This window comes from Erpetoichthys calabaricus, chromosome 4 (assembly GCF_900747795.2).
Source record: "Erpetoichthys calabaricus chromosome 4, fErpCal1.3, whole genome shotgun sequence".
Classification (NCBI taxonomy): domain Eukaryota; kingdom Metazoa; phylum Chordata; class Cladistia; order Polypteriformes; family Polypteridae; genus Erpetoichthys; species Erpetoichthys calabaricus.
The window spans coordinates 249,400,798-249,422,436 of NC_041397.2; the positions used below are offsets into that span (position 1 = coordinate 249,400,798).

A 21,639-nucleotide genomic window follows, 5' to 3' on the forward strand; every position below is an offset into this window, starting at 1 on the left:
GGCAACTATGAAGCCCAATATATTAGCAAATGATTGGCAGCCATGCCACTGAACTGAAACATTGGAATGATTCTTACTAGTCTGTACTTGAGAGGTCGGGTGAGTCAAGGCTGGTGGCTCCTTACTTTAGGTGTGCCCACTTATACTGAATTTTAATAAATGAGCTAACTTGTGTTATTCTGAGGCCGTGCCCTACCTCCTCTTCTAAGGGTTTCTCTGTGTGATGCAGCCTGCTCGACTATGTGGTTGAAAAGGGGCTGCAGCACTGGCATCACCAGTTAATAAAGCATCATCATAGTCAAGCCCAGTTATCAGTCTGCACCTTTTACAAGGGCAGCATGGTAGTACAGTGGTGAGTGCCGCCATCTCTCAGCTCCACTTTTCCGGGTTCAGATCCCATTCCTGGTCTGCGTGGAGTTTGCCTGTCATTCCAGTGTCTGTCGATTCTCCTCCCACATCTTTAAAGACATGTTGGTTAAGTGGCCTGGCAATGCCAAAGTGGACCATCTGGGATGGCACGTGTCTACCTAGTGATACATGGGCACCTTGCCCAGGACTGTAGGATGAGCCATAGCCCCCCAGTGACCTTGAATGGGTTTCAGGTTATGTGTATGTAACTTCAACAACAAACTTCATTGGAAGTGGTTCACAATAATAAAAAATATATAAACAGATTAAATCACCTCATGAAATGCCAGAAACACTATGGGGTGCGGTGGGGGTTGGACCCCTTTCGGCTCTGTGATTGTTGTGTGCGCCTGTACTTTGTGTAGCTCACCCAGAATTAGAGAAGTCCGTTGGGGTGAAATGTGAGAAGTTTCAGAGTAAGTCGTAAATGTCCATTAGTGGAGGAGGTTGGCAGTGCTTGTATGTCTGTGTGTGCTGCACTTTTACGGCACCCGCCATCTTGACAACAGAGCACTCTGAACACAAATTCTTCAGCCTGACATTGTGGAAGGACAGGACTGGCCGATACTGAGGACAAAGCAGAAATCTGAGCGCTAGCTGCTGTGTGTGTGTGTGTTTGCACTGACATGTACACGGCCCACCACGGTGCTGGGAGAGTGAAACCTGAGTCTGTGTGTGTCTGTATACAGTAGCATTAAAGCAGATAAGAGACAGATTGCTGTCTAAATATCTAGCTAGTGTTGCCTCGCAAGTCACTTTAAGTCTCACTTCTGTAAGTAGATAGATAGATAAAACATGATTTGTCCCTTGGGGGGGGGGGGGGGGGTTTGGGGGAGTATGATTTTTTTTTTTTACTGATGCACATTAAATAAATAAATGCATAATTAGATAAATAGACAAAATGCTGTTTCTTAAAGTGGACACTCCCAGAGCCAAATAACAAGTCACTTTTCAAAAATCAAAAGTTTGACTGCACAAGATGGTCTGGAATCTTAGCCCTTTTTTTTTTTTTATCAATTCTTAATCTTCTCACTGAAGTTTATGAAAGAGCTGATATCTTTTTTTTTTCTTTTTTTGTTGTTGTTGTTCTTCCTCCTGGCCCACAGACAAAAAGGTTGTTTGGATTTCTCATTCTGGAACATGTGACATAAAGCTGTCACATGTGAAAAGCTGAGGCTCTCCAGATGGATTCCAGAAACCATCATGGTTGTCTTTGTCCTTCAGTTTTGCATTTGGTGTTTCACTCGCTCTGAAAGTGCAGCTCTAATTCTTGTCTTTCCAAGTCTCTCTTCATCTTGATGTTTCCTTAGACCTTGAGATGGACATCCTTTTGGCAGCTCACAACGCTTTGCCAATTGCAGTCCTTTTCTTAGGGGCACAGTTTTGCCACAAAAAAAGCATAAAAACTGACCAAATTCACTGTACTTTAAAGGCATTGCAGCAAGGAGAGAAACATTAAAGGTACCCCCAGGGTCTGAATTTTAAGTCCGCCAGATTTTGTTGAGATTGTGCCAAGGGTGTGGAATTGTTTTAAGATTAAACAGCCACAATGTACTTTATGTATTGGATGAGCATGTTACATTAATGACACATTAAAGTGGGCTGTGTGTGTAGTTTACATTCACCTCGGCTAAAGACTCCATGCTTCCCAGCTCCACGCGTCCTGTTGCTGTACACCCCCGTGTTAACTAGGGTTTGTACTTTACTATAAAGATCTATCTCTCATACTGCTCCGTCCGCTAAGGGAGGCCTCCATCGTCCAGCTGCTGACCCGGTTCTTAGCTTGTGCCGCAGCTCCGTCAGCCTCTCTGTGTGTCCTGCAAGTCACATTTGGGCTTTTTGCTTTGACTTTTACGTCACCCCCTTCTGTACCTCCTTGAGACAAAAACTAAAAGAGCCTCTGCTGGTTGTGCAGAAATGCACCAGGCCAGAAACCCGCTGGTGATGGAGCACATCTGTACCAGTGCTCGTGTTTACTTGGTCTCGGCCAACTAGCGACATTACAACTAGATGAACTCACCCAAATCTCCTCTCCCAGTTCATAAGGTTCCACTTCCTAGAGCAGCTGCCAGAGGGACCAACGTGTCCAGCATTGTCTGATTGATCTTTTCCAGGTCCTTTGAACCATGAACACCAGTTTACAATCCTCATTGGCTGTTTCTCTTACTCGCTTATAAAGCACCATCATAAATTACTGAACATCTGACTTTTTATGTGTTCTGTGAGAACCTTGAGATGAGTAATTCTAAGATTCTTTAGAAGTTATTTCTTCACACACAAGGTATACACGCATTTGACAACACGAAACTGTGTTTTAAAGTTAAAAATGTAAAAAAAAAAAATTCCTCTCACAGGACCTTTACAATGGAGGCTCATGGGGCACCTTCAGAAAATGAAAGCTTAAAAACTTACCAAATATGTCCAAGTTGATCCACGTCTTCCGATGACACACACTGTACTATTATGACATTCCACCATTTTAAAAGAGGACCAGCTGTGCATGAGAGCTCAGCACTCCGTCTTCCTGTGCAACAGCCTTTCAGCCCCCGGGGGGTTTACTGTCCTTCTGACCAAATCACATTAAACTGCTCGAGAAGCCTGCTTGGTTGGTTTTGATTTGTTTCCGTGTTTATGTGAGAACTCACACAAGTAAATACAAAATGTATCCTTACCTTGAGAAAAACAGTATTAGAAGATTCTGTAAAACGATCATTTCCAGATCCCATTTGTTGTCACAAACATGCGTCAGAAACCCGGAAGGCTTGTTTTCTTATTTTCAAAACATCTGCCTCTTCATGATTATGTTTTTGGCCTTTTATTTTTCTAGTGGTGCCCCGTGCCACATTAGTCTCCATTATAACATGCTAGTGATGGTAAAACTTTACAAGGAAAAAAAAAACTTTAGAATGCAATTTTGCATATTGGTGAAGAAATAAATTTGACATGAAAAATACCAAACTTGTCCTTTAACCAAAAATGCAGTAGAGAATCAGCACTTCACTATTCGAGCCCAAAGGTACATAACACACTACCAGGTGAAACAAGAGGAGCTCAATCTCTTACCAATCTTAAGACTATATATTTTTTCACTTTTTACTATTCTTTTGTCCATTTATTGTTTATTTTGTTTGACTGCTTTAATTTGATATCTTTAAGGTTGATTTCATATTTAATCTGTAAAGCTGAATTTCATTTATATACAGTAAATAACTGTTGTTGTTGTTTCACATTTCTGTTCATCGTGGTGGTCCCTTTAGTCTTTTAGGGTAAAGTTCCACAGGCTTTAGAGTTACCGCGAGATGCCCGGTAGTGACCTTGGGAGTGCAGTCCCAGCGAGTGTCCCATAATCCTAGACCGGCTTGTGTGGAGTGTGTTTGACAAACGGACGCTCAGTATGGTGGATGCTGTCAATTCCTCGATACTATAGGAACACAAACATAGGCGAGAAAATCCCTTTGATCGGTTTACACCTACATTTGTCATCCTTGTTCAGTTCATGGGCGCGGAGGCCTTTTAATGGAAACTTTAGCATGAGCTCCAGCTGAGACATTTTAAAACGGGGAGGACCTCTTTTCCTGGGTTGGCATGAATGGCCTGTTTGTACCCATTTAATAATCTCCAACTGCTTGAGTATGCTGGGGGCAAGGGACTGGACTGCAGACCACCACAGGATGACGCGTGTAAATCACCCATCTACTTCTGCTCCACCTGGATGACCCCACCATTCCTGTTGTCTGTCTGCCAGACTTTAAAAACTACATGTAAAGCACTGCAGGAGCCACTCAGTAAAGACGGGACAGTCAAGTCAATCTGTATACTTTATGAAGTGCGCCATCACCATTAAGAAAAGAAATCTAACACTCGATTGGTGAATTTCCATGTCCCAGGTTCTTCTCGGACACTTTGTGATCAATGCTTTCTGTTTTTGTGACTGACCGGTGTCCTCTTCAGGATGAGATCACACATTAGTCTTTCTTTCTTTCCAGCTGGGATGTGGCGCCACTTGGAATTTTGCCTGAAGCTGTCATTACAGCACTGGTCAGGACATGCAGCCAAGGTGCAAAGGGCCCCTGCTAAGCAAGTTCACTCAGAAACGTGTGATTTTGTTACGTATTCAATTAACCCCCCTGTACTTGGTACAGGAACTTGCAGGGTCAGCGCCCATTCCAAGAAAGAATATAACTGCAGGTCACTCAACTACGGGAGTAAGACTGAGCAACAGAAGACATCTTGCATAAAATGGGCCTCAACTGTGTCTCGTTATTTAACAAACATGTTGTGTGGCCTCTGCAGGTGATTTTCAGCACAAAGCACTGGGTATGTGTACAGTTTCTGCAACATTTTTTTCTGTTTTATGGGGTTGGGTTGCAGGCCTGACAGCCAACCCTCCTCGTCGTCATCTGAGCTTGGGACCGGCCATAGCAAAAGTGTTAGTTAGAAACAGCCCATAATTACACAGCCTGTCTGTCTGGCTGGGCATATCCTACATACGCCAGCTCACAGACCTGCCAAAACCATTCATTGACTTTAGAAAGAGGGGACAGCCTAGAAACACTTGGCACAGAACATATGACAACTGGGGGGAGAAGGAGGCCGTCTTGGCTGCTCAAGGACCTTGGAGGAGGACACTTACTGCCCAATGAGTAATCTTGCAGGGGCGGACCAAAGCCAGCCTTGATAATTATATAGAATAATTATTAATACTGGAATAATATTTTTATTCTTGACTGTATTTCTGTTTTACTTATGCTGGATTATGCAGACTTTTTAGAAAGAAGAGATCAGAGTACCCAAGTGGCACTAAGCTGGCAATGCTGTGGACCAGAGGCATAGGAGCAAGGGCAACACAAGTGTGAAAATTTCAAGGTGGTCATTCTGATTATTAATACACTGCATAGGATGCAACTACCAAACACTGATATGGTCAGTGCGCATATCACATTCCTCTGTGCAGCAATAAGCAACAAAGCAAACGTGGCAGCAGCAAAAGGAACACTAAGCCTGTTTACAGGAGGTGAGGGGAATTAAGAGTATCCTGTGACAGAACTGCCGGCGCTACTGGGGTGGTGACGTTTACAACTTGTCTATTTTAATGTCACATACTTTTACAGCCCTCTTCCGCCCATCCGATCGACTAAAAAAAGCACCGTATTATACAAATATTACTGCAGAACAACATAAAAATTAGTAAGAACTTTTCATATTTTAATGCATATTTTCCAAAAATAACACAGTCTTTTGTTAAGCAATACATTAGTTGTTGTAGGCTACAAACAAAATGATGTTTGATGTCCCATTTCAGCAAGTAGGAGTTGTGCTTATTATGTGAACACCTAAACCAGAGAATCGAACACAAAACTGGACAGCACACAGACGTTAGCCAGGAAAAGGTCAAGTCCAGTCTCGCTCATCTGAAGGCCTGACAGGATCTCTGTCAATGTCACTGGCCATTTTTAGAGATTTTTGATCATTTGGAATGTTTGTCCGAAATGCTTATTTTTTTTTTCCCCCTAAAGTGACACACAGTATTCTCAAAATCTCTCCAATGTACCTTTCTATTAATAGTGCATTGCATCATAAATGTTACGTTTGCCAAATATTTCTTTTGAACGTGAACAGTTTGTTAACAAAGCAGACCAACTTCTTGCCAGCACTGGTCTGCCATGTCGTCTCTAGCTGTCCTCTCACACTTGCCAAATGATTTTTAAGATAGGAAACGCAACCTGGCAGATGACCTGTCCAAAAAAAATCATTCGGCCATTTTGTTACTTCTTTTGCTTTTAAACAAACATAAATTACAAAAATGTTGAGTTTTGAAGTGTGGAATAGAAGAAAAAGAACTGGTCACTAAACCACAACTATGCTGGTTCAACTGGCTGTTAAAAAAAAAAAAAAAAAAAGAATATAAAGTGCCTCGGGATGGTGTTTGGTACAGAAAGGCACCATTTAAAATAAAGTCTGGTTGTTTAATTTATGAAACAGTTTGAGTCAGCCAGCAAAAGCATAATGCATTTAATAAAGTATATAAAGATGCACATCACCATTTTTTTATTATATTTTTGACTCAACTGTGCATTAGTCATTGTAATGTTGATTTATAAACATAATGAAAGTGATGTTTGAAGAAATAAAAAAAAAAAGGTTTCCCTATACAGGGCAGCACGACGGTGTAACGATCAGCACAGACTTGCAATCCCAGCCGGATTATTACCCATGTAGAGTTCGCACGTTCGCCCATATTAGCTTTCTCTCTCAGGTACTCCATTTTGTTGTTCTTCATAGCCCAAACAAGTTGATCGAACTGGTGACTCCAGACTGGCTTTGTGGGATGCAGTCTAGCTGTGTCTACAAGTGCGTCCCATGCTGGCCTGCCTCCCTGTCATCTTACTTTGTGAATGATGCTGCCCAGACTGATTCCAGCCCCGATTTGACTGAAGTGTGTTTGACATTAGATCAATCACTTTATACTACCAGTAGGTATAAAAAATAATTTTGGGTGTCAACACAGACCCTGTTACATGTTTAAATGTGCCCACATTTCACAGAGGTAAATTCACCTTAAAGAATGTGTCGTCTGGTAACAGCCAATCAGGTCATGCATATTATTATTATTATTTTAACACTGATTTGATAGCCAGACTCCGTGGAATCAGTATATGTGGAATCGACAAAAGAAAATTTTTTCTTTTTTTGTAAAGTGCATTTTAGAGCTTATCTCTAGCAAAGGTGCCTTCACCAGGACAGCAGCGGTGACTTTGAAATTAAACTGCCAAACTATTTTCTTTCTGCCTTTATATCCTGTTTCTTTTATACTGTTAGTTACAGGATATGCATTCACTGTAATTCCAACAGAAATAATTATTTTGGCCAATCCTAACAAATCAAGTCTTTCTTAATATATATATATACAGTATATGTATGACCATCAGCATCAAGTGACTCCGTGAGAACCCTAACTACACAGAGGACTATTTCATTTATGTTAGGTAGAATGCCCAGAGGGGACTGGGTGGTCTCGTGGCCTGGAGCCCCTGCAGATTTTATTTTTTTCTCCAGCTTTCTGGAGTTTTTTTTTTTTGTTTTTTCTGTCCACCCTGGCCATCGGACCTTACTCCTTTCTATGTTAACTAATGTTGTCTTATTTTAATTTCTTATTTTGTCTTTTATTTTTCTTTTCTTCATTATATAAAGCACTTTGAGCTACTTTTTGTATGAAAATGTGCTATATAAATAAATGTTGTTGATATATATCCCAATATTCACTGATGTGCTGCGAAAAGTAACAACTGCTGCATGTTGTGGATGAAAGCTTCCAGAGTCACATGGTTTGTGGTTAACATGCTGTGATTTTGTAAAGTCAGACATCCATCTTCACTTCTAACATTTCACAGGGCAACTATTGATGATGTGTAGAGCAAAGAAAGTCAGGGCTGGAAGACTGCTGAAAAGCAATAGGAATGAAATGTCAGTGTAAGACTGGCCATCTGCTCGTCCCACTTCTCCATTTCTGTCAAAAGGTGGAGCTTACATCTCGTTAACTCCTCATCTGGTCTCGATGGAACTTTTAACTAAGATTTGATGCTGTCTTCCCACATAACTCACATTTGGAAATTATGAGTTTCCCACGTTAATTAGTTTTTTTTTGGTCTTGTGATAAAAAGGGGGAAGATTCAGATATGAGAAACCTGGCAACTTGTTAGCCTTCTGCCAACCTCCACATGTTGCACTGGTAGAAACAAAATGGGAGAGGCTAAGGGTACTGCTGGCTCTAGCACAGGATGCATCACTCTAATTACTAAAGTATAAAAATGCAAGTAACAAAGGTACCAAACGTGCTACCATTCACTATCTTATATGGAAGCCTGAAGGAAACAGTTTAGCAGCAGGAATATTTCCTATACTACTGCTTAGCAAATCCTGAAGATGAATAGGTGGCCAGGGGGATGGGATTACTGAAGAAGGAAAAACTGAATGCTGAATGAGGTAGCGTTGAAGTTTTATCGGTTTGCTCTGGATCTAGTATACAAGGGCAGCCAAAGTCATTTTCACTTGAAGTCCTAGCGATTCCATCACACAGCAATGAATTGATCTGTAAACTCTTGAGTGGTGCTGCTGAACTCTCTGAGCACATGGTATAATTTGCAAACTGCCTGTCCTACAAGTCAAGCCCCATCTGCTGAAGCAGTGTAATTGTTAATGATTTAGCAATCCGCTCCCACCCAGTCTGATCGCACCCAGATGAACACTCGGACAGTCTTTACTGCGAAATGGCTAACTACAGTATAAACAGAAAGAGACTGCCTACAGAGAAAGTGACATTCTTGGTTTACTTTACTGCAGGTAAACTTAATTCTGCTCAAAACTATTCTAATCTCAGCATTTTGAAATAGAATATTTCTTTGAAAGGTGGCATTACATAAAATATATTTTTATATATTATTTGGAGTATCTTGACACCAGACCACAATGTCTTTTAAGTTACAAGTAAACTGGGACACAACACAATCAGGCCCTCATGTGTCACCAGTACTCAGCAGCAGCCTGTGTTGTCCACTGTTGGCAGACCCTTGTCACGTTTCATCTCACATCTCTGATTCTCATCTGCAAAAGAATTAAAATAAAAGAGTGCAATTAACATTCATTTACAAACCACAAAATATGTTGTCCTCCCACACTTGAAGCCATTCTCCGCAAGTTTACTGTTATTATAAGGAATAACAGAAATACATCTGAAAAATGTAACTTTGTCTAACCTAAGCATTTCGTAATCAACAATGAAATTCTACACTTGCATGTCATCCCAAAAATCAATTTACATTTATAAAGTTGAATCCACTATAGAAAACCTCCTGAGTCCTTCAACCTCAGTTGCTGACACCATTATTCAAAACATTTGCCATGCCTCAGTCTTAGCACCCAGAGTTTGATCTAAAAATCTCCTGATACTTGATGGAGTCCGTGATGCCCATGTAGTCTAACAAGATTCCTAGGAAGACCGACCAACACGCTTCACTGAAGCGATGCTCTTGTTTTCTCCATGATGTTAAATTTCATTCTGGTTGAAATTCAGATCTTTGTTTTATGTCTTCTTTGTTCATTTCCGATTCTTTAGTTTTTATGAATTTTACTCATTTTTCTTTGTATTTGATTTTTGTCTATATATCAATGGCTTTGTTACAGTATGTGTCTGGTCTTTCGTAGGTTATAAATGTGAGGTAACGCACAGGACAAATCCCTTTAGTCATCCATCAATATGTGACCAGACCAGAGAATACACAAGTGAAATGAGACCCTAAGAGGTGTCCTTCACTGCAAGGAACTGCCCTCAGAACTATAAAGACGAGGGTTTCCCACTGTTCTTGGTGGTCCATCTTGAATGCGCTAGGGAGTTGGTGAGTGTTCTTATGTTCTACTGTGCTTTTGTCATTTTTCTGGATAGCTAAACTTTTTTGCTCTGAATTCTGACCATTCTTTGGATTCCGTCCTGGGATTGGTTGCATTTGGAAATGTCTTTTGCAAACATTGTATGCCATTTGGGCTCTTTGGAGCACAACAGGCCATGGAATTAAATAGCAGGTTTAATTAACAGCAAGAAGAAGCTTCTCATTAAGAAACTGATTGGAGTAAAATTGGTTGCAGTCTGAAGACCCATTTTAGCTTGTAATCTGTTGGCTTGTTTCACATCTCATTTCTGTTTGGCTGCCATTTAATGAAGAAGAGAATCGATTCAGAGCACAGAATCCTTAAAGACAGGGCTACTAAAATGAAGGGAAAAGAAGTTAATTAGCAGTGAAAACTGGTCACTGGTTAGGAAGAGGGTTAGAATGAAAACCTGCAGCCACTGTGGCCCTCTAGGCCCAGAGTTCAACACCCCTGCTCTAGAGAGACTAACATGTTCTATGTGGGTTGGCCTTGCAAATTAAAGTTTCAATGAAGTCTGTACACATCATACTGTACTACTGCTACTTCTACCTTTGCAGATTTTAATTGTGACTTCAGTTTATCCCAGCACAGCTCAATGACCTGATGTCAGGGTTTACTACTGCCTTCTAATTACCCTGATGTAATTCTACCCTGTGATGGGCTAACATTTCAATCAGAGATATGTCAAGTCAATCCAAAACAGGAAAGTGCAGTTCCACAAATTGGTGGGTGGCAAAAACATGAATAATAAGAGGAACTTAATTCCTTAACACTAGAATCCCCGAAGTCTGTGAAAATATTTATAATGCCCAGCCATCTTAATTTTACTCACACCCCCTCATTTCTGGGCATTGATAGCACCTTTGTTTTGCAAATACGTCAATCGACCGCAAAACAATTCCAGACACCTCCCTCCCAGATTAACAGACTTGTATTTCGTGTCTGATTTCAGCTTCCTCGGTAGGGGATGGGATAGCAGGCTGCCTGCCCACAAAGGCGCTATTGGTGCGCAATTAATGCAGTGATGAGGAGATGCAAATAAAATTAAGATAGCCCGGCATTACGAATATTTTCACAGGCTTCAGGAATTCTAGTATTAACCTAATTATTTTAGAATTTTCAGCTGCTTGTATTGATTTATCTTCTCCATCCACTGTATAATCATTATAAAAAGCAACTACACTTATCAAAAATAATTTACTTTGCTCTGATTGAGATGTGTAGGGTTGCATGTCACTAGCACAGAACTCCCTTTGTGTTCTCTGCTTCTTTTCTTGGCCATCTCAGGATGGGTTTGGTGGTGCCGGCAGGTTGGGAAGTTTATATTTTATTGTGATGTTATATTTCTTTTTATTACTAATGTCTCCTTTGTCTATGATATATTGTTTAACAATATTAAAGAAGAAATCACTCAACGTGAATAACAAAATCTGAATCAACTGAATTAAATACAAAACTCTAACATTGACTTAAAAAATTACAGATTGATGATGAAAAAATAAAAACTAAAAGATAGCTTAATTGCATAATTGGCTAAAAAGCGGCTTTAACATGTTATTGTTTTTGCACTATTCCCTGCACTTGCTACAATTCCCAGCACACTGACGAGGCAGATGCCATGTCAGTCCTTACCAAGTAAAGCTACTGACTCCTCTGCCTCTTCCATGGGCTCCCTTTCCAGTCGTGCCTCCTGCTGGGATGGCGTGCTGCTGGTACTAGCCTCGTTGTCTGCATCTTCTTGCAGGGATGCGCTAACGCTGCCAATGGTCACGCTGTCTTGCAAGGAATCTGGGATGGCCACTTCAAGAACCTCTTCGGTGTCCACCTGGAACAACAGTATGAATGGAGGTCAATACTAGACACTCAGAAATGACTAAAATATACTAGAATGAAATCAGGAATCTGAAGTCATTCATAAAATAAGGAAAACTGATATCTGTGGTTGTAATAAACTAGTCACACCTTTTAAGGGTCCTTTCTTTTGACCTGACCTATGCAATAATAATATTAAATATATACTTCTGTTTTTGCGATGAATAGTTAGTACTGAGTTTATATATATCCATACATTCCATTCTGCAGGGGTTACGTTGAAAAACCTTGTGAAAATGGAAACCACAATACACTTTTGCTCCCGTTACCGTAAACACATAATTTTGTGCACTGAAAATCAACAAATTTCATCGCAATACATCCCATCGTGTGCCTCAGGAAAGGGGGAGGCAAGCTGGGTCAGGACTGGCAGAGATAGGTAGGAATTACGCAGATGTGCTGGAACCTCTTTTCTTACACTCGAGGCTTAGTAGTGAATACTCTGCAGTTTCGTTTACAGAAAGCTTATGTTTATGACTTTTCATTTCATCTAGATTGTCAAGTTTGATTGTATTTTTGTCACTCTGCGAGATACCACAAAAGACTGCGGTAGGGCCAACCGTAGGACCTTATTAAAATATCCAATCTGTAGTAGTGACAGATGGTGTGTACAATAAGTACCGTAGGACCTTATTAAAATATCCAATCTGTAGTAGTGACAGATGGTGTGTACAATAAGTACTTACAATAATAAACTTACTAGGAATTCCTCTTTTGTGGGGAGTAATTACAAGTTCTGGTCCCAATCACGAATGAGTTGAACAGCTTACCCTACACACCCATCAGTGCAACACAGACCTGTTCTTGCTCAATCTCATGTATTGCTGCTGTGAGATAGGCCTCTCAGAATCTTTTTTTCCACATTGCATGGCTGCAAATGGACATAATTAGACTGCAGTAATCACAAAATAGGTTACACTTTTATAATAATGGATAAGTGAACCTGCAGAAATGGAATCCCTAGAGAGCAAGGATTTACCGTTAAGTGGACAGACTCTGCTAGTTGATCACGTACTGCTTGTCCTGTAATACAGTGGAACCTCGGTTCATGACCATAATTCATTCCAAAACTCTGATCGTAAACCGATTTGGTCGTGATCCGAAGCAATTTCCCCCATAGGATTGTATGTAAATACAATTAATCTGTTCCAGACCATATGAACTGTATGTAAATATATATTTTTTTTAAGTTTTTAAGCACAAATATAGTTAATTAAACCATAGAATGCACAGCGAAATAGTAAACTAAATGTAAAAACACTGAGAAAACCTTGAACAACAGAGAAAACTAACACTGCAATAGTTCGCGCTATAGCGCTACCAACCGCTGGCTAAAAACACTTTTTTTTAACGAGTTTTAAGCACAGGGACAAAAATGAACATTTGAAAAAATCTGCAATTTAATAAACCACCAAGAAAAGTAACATTGCAACAATGCACGCTACGAACCAATTGCAGTAAACAGAAGTGAAAACAAAATCAAGGCCAGTGCATTCTTTAACTGCCTTCCTAACTTATGTGTCCAGCCCTCTCTCTCTTGAGCTGCCTGTGTCTCTGTGTGTGTGTGTGTGCGTGTGTGTCGCGCTCTCTCGCTCTCTCTTGCTCACTGCACAGGAAATGCACAGGGAGAGACTGAACATGTACAAACCGAAAGGGAAACTGGGTTGTTCGTATACCGAGTGTGTGGTCGTGCACCGAGGCAAAAGTTTGGCAAACTTTTTGGTCGTAAACTGATTTGTACGTGTACCGAGACGTTCGTGAACCGAGGTTCCACTGTACTCGATACCAAACAGTCCCTCTGACTAATGTTTACTCGGTTGACCTCTTTTTTTAAGTTACTTTGGACAAAAACATCTGCTAAGCAAATAAATGTAAATTTCATGAAGTTTACCAAAATTCTTTTGATTTTCAGAAAGAGCGAACATCTGAGCCTAGTATGGGTATGGCCTGACCTAGAGTTAGAGGCTCTGATATGTGGATCTTCGTACAAGCTCATCCTTTTGTTGGGTTTCAAAATGGATAAATCAGTATCATTTTAACATTATGAGACATATTGTCATGCATGTTTAATTAGAGACCTTCATATTTCCATTTTTGTTGACTTTGCACTTTAGGTCCATTTTTGAGAGCTTTACAGTACAGTCCTGTTAATATTCCTACATTTTATAAGTAAATGGTATGCCTCAAGGACTGTAAGTCTTCACTTTAGATGCTCAGATAGATGTTTTGTAAAACTGTAACAAATGAGGCTTTAGGCGAGATAGATAAGCAGCAACAGACTGCAGGATCAGGATTTTCAGATTTAAATTACTTTTACAAAATAATTAAATAACAAAGCTTTTCCTTTACCCTAAAATATAGGATTTTAATTGTTTCAGCATGACAAGCAGTACACACAGTGAAATAAAAGATTGGCTGTTTCAAATGCTACCAGTTTATTCTGTCCCTTTTTTAGCAGTTTGTTATATATGAAGCATAAAAATCCTACAGACAAAAAGTCAAATGAGGTTAAAAAAGAAATAATGTTTGTGCTAAAGATGAGATTATAATCTACCGTGCAGAAGCTAAATTTGAAAAACAATTCTGGTTTAAAATACTTCTTGTAATGTGTTGTTTATTCACAGAGTCAAAAATAACATTATGAAACATGATTTTGTGCTGTAGCTATTTTTTAAAAAGTACATAATGTGCAACATATTGCATAATTCATAAACCACAAGTACAGTCTTGGAAGGAAATTTTCTGTATATTACAAGCAAACTGCATCATTGTCAGAAATGTCTGAAAATAAGTGTACCTCTCTTCTGCTTAAGAAACTGACAACAACAACATAAAGCAGTCCACCGTTTTGTTTCATTTATTTTTGTGGCTACAATGACACAAAAAATGAAGGATACATTTCCTGTAAATTCTGTATAATAACCAGGAGGATATATACATTTAATTAAGTGAATATAAACCAATTGAAACTTTCTTAAAACAAACTTTTTGAATGGATGACATATTGAACAAATGCATTCCAAGAAGATGATAAACAAATGCTCAGTTTTTACTTTAAGTACCACTGATGTCTCATTCATAAATAATCTGCAATAGTACAGTGCAGCAAAATTCCCTTCTTCCTTTCTTGACGAAAAATTAAAATCAGAGCGTGGGAATCTAAGGTCACACTTGCACTCAAACTCACCAGAAAGCCAAGAGCTTTTATAACGTCCAGTTTACACATTGGGCAGGTTCGATGGTCCAGCAACCATGGATCAATGCATGTCCGATGGAACACATGCCTGTAAGGAAACAATGGAAATTAGGGTTAGAACAATTCAAATAACTATTTTGATATGTTCATAATAGAAAATGTCATCATTAGTGGAAAAGTACACGCTTGATATTGAATGCTGCTTATGTAACATCATTAAAAACAACATAAACATGCTACAAAAAAAAGGGAAAAAGTCAATTTTGCTTAATCCAGTTCAGAGTTACAGAGGACCACACCTGTTGAACACAAGTTCTTCCTCATTTGTAACACTTTCATGGAGAATTATAGGGGGTAAATGGAAATGATATGCAGAGTAAAAAGAAGAAAAGGCATTATGCAACACACAACAGTTATACTGTATATGATACATGATTCTGCCTTTTGGCCACAGGTAGGTCCTGACTTCTCACAACATCAGTTAATGAATGACAATACCATGACATAATTGTATCAATAAGCTTCAGTCCTGGGGCCTCATGTATAACGCCGTGCGTAGAACTCACACTATAACATGGCGTAAGCACAAAAGCGGGAATGTGCGTACGCACAGAAAAATCCAGATGCAGGAATCTGTGCGCACGCAAACTTACACGTTCTTCCACTACATAAATCCCGATCAGCGTGAGAAGTACGCACGTGCACGCGCCTTCTGTCCCGCCCCAACTCCTCCCAGAATTATGCCTCTTTGAATATGCAAATCAATATAAATAGCCTTCTGTGAAAGGACAATGAGAAAAGCACAGGGGAAAATATAAAAATTTCAGCGAATACCAAGTGGAGGCAAAGGAAAAACGTACTATTTGTTGGTTTAAGCAGTGGTATAATCAACAAAAGGAAGTTGATCGAGTGACAGAGTGTCGGAGAAACTCGAAAGCTCAAGTTCACAAAGTCGCACAGTGCCCGAAATAAAATAGAAATCACATATCAAAGTCGCCGTGAAAAGGCAAGTCGTAGCCCACCGTCTGAGTGTCATATGAAAGCTTATTAGGGTACAGACAAAAAAAAAATAGGCACACAGTGGGGAAAAAGCACGAAATGTCAACTTTAATCTCGAAATTTCCACTTTAATGACGTAGTTTATTTTGACATTAAAGTAGAACATCATAAACTTCATCTTAAAATCATTTAATTTACTAGTTTCTCAAATCCCATTGTAACTAAAGTAGCACATTAAATGCTTTGTCCTGTATGTGATCTTCTATGTGTGTGAATCACTACCTGCTTCTTTCTTTTTCTTCGACAGGACACATAATCCTTTACATTCGTGATATTACAGCTCTCTGAATAATTAAAATACTGAGATGTATACATGATATCTTTTTCATGATGATAGGAATGAAAGCATGTTATTAAACATGGGAACACAGTGGCGCAGTGATTGTTCATGTTTCACGCAAGAGGCTTGCTGCGCCATGCACGACCTTCGATGAAATAATTTATCACAGCAGTACTCTCTCTTTCAAACGTACTAACCTCCAATTCCTGTCCTTACTTTTCTTTCTCCAAATACCCAATTGCCACACAATCAGCTCTGTAATAGACGTTAAGCCATCTGTAAGCTTAGAACGCCGATTCTTCAAAACATTTAAGGAACATTGAAATATCTTCGTAGTACTTGTTTAAACATTGTATCCGTCTGTCCTTCCAGTGTCGCGTCAGCACGAGCAAGAATACAACGCAATGCAGGAACAATCCATGAACTAGCTAGCGCTGCGGCACCGTGTCCTCACATGTTTAATTATTAACAATACAGGTTTTATCTGTATAATATAATCAACATATTTTGTTGCATTTCATCTTAAAAATGGTATCATCATCAATATGTAAATACGCGCTTTATAAAGTGGCGCAGGTTGTGTAATATTATAACTGTATCCCAAGTTTACAGTGAGGTGATTGTACTTATAAGTTCAAACAGTTCTACAAGGAGCACTTGATGCACTGATTTAGTGTGTTTATAGTTCTTGGGATGAAACTTTTTCTAAACCGCGAAGTTCGTACAGGAAACTCTCTGAAACGTTTTGCCATGGCTGAGGCAGCGTCTGCTTCATGCTGTATACTGATAATTCTCTTTCCGATCAGCTGCTGCTGTGATTCCCCACTCAGATACAGTGATATAAATACTCCGAGTGGTGCAGTGAGAGTAATATGGAAAAAAATGATCTGCTGTGGCAACCCTTAACGGGAGCAGCTGAAAGAAGAACAAGATGCATTGAGAGTAACAACGCTAAAGCAGTTATGGTAATTGGAATACTATGGCTATTCCCTGGACCATTATATTGCTGCAGGTTAATTACAATCAGATGCATTACACTAATAAACAATATGCAGTTAGTTTCAGTGTATTTATAAAGCCGCGTCAGGAATGTGGATCTAAGAAAGAAAGGGTGACCACACAGGAACAGTAGCATTGCTTTGACGCTGGGTGCCGCCAGTCTGCAAAACCGAGCGGAGAAATTGCGCACACCAGGGCATGAGGTACCGTGGAAAAGTGCGTGGCTTTACACCAAGTTTAGGTCTTATACATTGCGATTTGAGCGTGGAAACGTTCGTACACAACATTTCTGTGCGTATGCACCGTTTATACATGAGGCCCCTGGTCATTAGAAAGTAGTACATTCCACTTACATTTTATTACACTTGCCAACCCTAGTGATGATTATGCAAGTAATGAGGATATACATTTTAAAATGGTGCACAACAATATATTCTATTAATCTATTATCATATTTGGCTGATGCCTTTATCCCAGGCAACTTACAACATTCATGAGACAATTGGTTTAATTTCTCCCGTTTTTCCAATTGGAGCCCAGGCAGGTCAAGTGACTTGCTGATGGAAGCACGGCATCAGTAGCAGAATTTGACACCCACAACCTCAGGGTTTGAAGTCCAAAGCCTTAACTACTACCTCACACTGCCCAGCGTTTAGCAAAGCCACTCAGTTCAGTTCATGGTTGTAGGGGTTGAAACCTCAGCAGGATCTAGTGCAAGACAGGAACAGACCCTCTCATAAAACTGAAATGCAGCTAGAAGATGGCCTGAAATTTTAACTATCGCTTCACCCTCATTACGCAACTCTTCTGTCCTCCCTAATACTCAGCCCTTTTGGTTTAATTTCTACCATCTTCTTTTTATCTGTACTTCATCTAATTGATGTTGTGCTATATCTTATTTTTGTGTGACCCTTGTTTAAAGTACTACATTAATTAACATTATTTGAACTATATAGTAAAGCCAAGTAAATTCCAATAATAAAAACTGGGGAAGAATGGAGACCACACTAGTTAGGGGCACAGTTGTGAAGTCTCTATAATAAAGTACAAGTATGATGCTTGTGACCCTTTGTGGGTCTGCTCTAAAATAAAAGGCACTGCATAAGAGCAGAAAGGCAGTTCTGAACACTTGGCTAAATGTATTCAGTGGTCTAGAAATGGGTCAAAGAAAATCAGCCTTAGTGTGCATATACTGTACATGCGACTGGAATTAAAGGTGTCTCTTCTTTTTATATTCTTTCATATAGTTTTACTGTTTGCACAAATGTAGTAATGCTGGATAAACTAAAGACAACCCCAATAATGGTAACATTTTAAAATCACCTTCACCTTCATCAGTACGACTTTTAAGGAACTTCCTTTTTTACAATTGATTTCATCATTTTGTTAATAGCTAATATATAAAGAGTTTTAAGATCTACTGTATTTCACAGCTCTTTAAAAACTTTGTGCTACAAACCACACAACCCAGATTTACATCTAATACTTTTGTGACACTAACTGGCAAGAGAATTCCGCTGGCTCTTTCCCATGGTCAGTAAAACAGAACAGTATTGCAACACTTGAAACTGGAACAAATCAGTTAAATATTTTCTGGGTCAGCTATGCTGTATTTTGCCCCAAATCATACAGCGTTACTGAGCAGCTGATCCCTCTTGCCACTGAATTCCTGCTTATTTAAAAAGAAATGCAAATGCTGTGATTGTTTGTAACTGTGCTGCTGGTCCCATTTTTTCCTGGGAATTTTCTGTTGCTATAAATGAACTAGGTAAGTCTAAATCGTATATACTGTACAGTGAAACTCCAACAGTCTGCTCTCCAATGACAGCCCAGCATGTTGGCAGGTGGTACCAGCTGGCTTGGGGCCAAAATGTTGCTGAATGAACACTGCACTGTCGTTGTGCAAGAAAGCTGAAGATAAAGAATTAAAGTGTTTTTACACTTTGTTATAAATTAACATTGTAACTTTAAATTTAGTAGTTTAAAATATTGCAACAGGGACTTTTTTCATATCTGTAAAACACAAGTGTAATACATGATTTTGTTAGCTGACTGCTATAAATTCTAAATCCTACTATTTACTGATATGTTTTGTTTTTTTTTTACTTAAGTGAAGTCTGAAAGTATTCATTAGCCCATTTTACAATCCTACTTATTTTATTAGTGTCGCTGACAGGCAGCATCTATGAGGAAAGAAGCAGACGCAAGGCTAAAATCAATGCATGTTTGGAATGGTTGCCTATACAGGACAATAGCACTCATAGGCCAGATCAAAGTTACCAACAAGACTAACATGTTGGATTTACATTTATCCAAAGTGACTTACAAAAGGAGGTCAACACAATCAAATAAACATTAGTCTGGGTACTGTTTTGAAACAAGTGTGACAAGACAATGTTATAAAATTGATTATCACAACTGATAAAACAGAGCAATGCAAGACTAGGAGCTACACATGAAAAGAGCCAGGATTGAGATTTGATGCCACATAGAGGTGGCATCACCAGACACTACACATTAGCAGACCTAAGTGGTCATAAGGAGCAGAGCCATTGACCTCAACTACTCTGTAGACAAGCATCAAGGATTTGAACTTACTGTAACTGAGTAAGTGTACCAACCTAAAAAGAGATTTTGAATCATCTGCAGTGGATTGGTAGTGCGTATAGATAGATACCTCTGCCAGGATGTCAGTGCAAACTAATATCCTCAGACATGGTTAGAGCATGCAAACTCCAAACATGCAATGATCAGGTTATGTCTAACCCCAGTTTTAAGAACTGTGCTGCTCCCTTTATTTAAATATATAACAAAAACTTACACTGTGGAGCACCAAGTTAATATTATTATATTTAAGTATAAATGCTGCAGAAACATTCATAGACAGACATTAAAGTAAGTTTTATATGTCGTAGAAACAGTAACTATATATGTATTTGCGACGAAATGTCTGAACATTCAAGCATGTTAGGCATAAATCTGACTAATGACTAACGTCAAAGAGAAAATCAGTTTTAATGTCTATCACTCATCTTAATCCTTCAGTTATGTACATGCTATTTTGTACTTAATAAACCATGTCCCAACACTCACTACTTTTTATTTAGGGCACAACATATCCAGTTTCCCCTCCTTGATTGTCCAGCACTGGAGTCTTTTCTGTCTGACAGTAATTTCATGTTTGTCATTTAGTATTAGTGTGAGATGAAATGAGAAAGTGCTGCTGAAGGAGGTCATTTTATGGTAATGTATAGTGATGACAACAAATGAACAATGAACTTGTTATCTGTCATATGTGTAGGTGTTCTTAGTCAGACCTGTTAGAATAAAATCATTTTCATTTTACTCAGCATTACTCTGCATACATACATAGATACATACATACATAGACAGGATAATAACCCTAAAGGGGTAAACCACTGGCTACAGCAACACCAAACAATTACTCTAAACACATAGTGCAGAAACAGTAACCACATAATGCAAATCAAAACACAAGGTGTTAAGACGCTAAACTCTTTACACAGTGCATATGCTAATATTTCTGTTACAGCCATAGTTGTAGGCAAAAAGGACCAGAGTAGCTCCCCTCAGCACACTGTGCTGGAATGAGCCAGTGACTAAACATCCTCGAGGGAAGCACATCACAAAGGGGATAGGCAGCATTAGTCATGATAGCCTCTAGTTGTGCCTTCTCAGGTACTGCAAATTTGGTGTGGCATGCAAGACACAATGTTGTTTCTGCTGGCTACAATGTCAAGTAGGCATTACCAAGAATCACTTTGTTGTCATTGTTAACTTTAGTAGGACAAGGTGATAAGTGTCATTTTAAAAAAAATATATACTTACTTGCAAGGAAGAATTCTGACAACATCTTTAGGCTTATAGGTTTCAATACATACAGCACAGTTTTCCAAGTCGACATCTATTTCCTGAGATGAGACAAAAATTTAAAAATAGATTTTATCCACATGATAAGTACTGTATATAAAAACAAATAACACTAACAATAGTGGCTGTCAGTAATCAGGCCCCAAACAGGTGCCACTGATCACAAATAATTGTCCTAAAAGTAAGTATTACTGATATATCTTTATAAGTTTTCCATGTAATTCCATTTAAAATGTTTTAACATATGCCACATGTATTTAACAAACACATTTTCAAGATGTTGGCTGGCTAGGTTTGGAACTACTAAATATTCTGCTTCAAGAGTGTTTGGTGCTTCCGTATCTTTGTTAAGAACATATTTGTTCCAGATCATAGATAGCAATATAGCTTCACTACTGTAACCCAATGGAGCTACTCACTTTCAAATCGAGATTTTAAATAATAGGAACCAGCCAAAAATAATGTTGTACCAAGAACTGTATAAATAAAAGCAGGATCCACCACCTGCACC

At 39.1% G+C, this 21,639-nt stretch overlaps 2 protein-coding genes across 2 annotated transcripts in view; one reads left to right on the forward strand and one right to left on the reverse strand.

The window, feature by feature from the left end:
- The window catches only part of rpl31 (ribosomal protein L31), an 810,223-nt gene that overhangs the window by 285,998 nt on the left and 502,586 nt on the right, over positions 1-21,639 (forward strand). The gene's annotated exons all lie outside the window — the stretch shown is intronic.
- The window catches only part of LOC114650759 (E3 ubiquitin-protein ligase RNF149-like), an 83,747-nt gene continuing 70,829 nt past the window's right edge, over positions 8,722-21,639 (reverse strand). The window contains 4 exon segments of the mRNA XM_028800584.2: positions 8,722-9,009; positions 11,464-11,656; positions 14,891-14,987; positions 21,087-21,169. Of these exon segments, the coding sequence (XP_028656417.1) occupies positions 8,939-9,009; positions 11,464-11,656; positions 14,891-14,987; positions 21,087-21,169 (444 nt within the window). The 3' untranslated portion in view covers positions 8,722-8,938.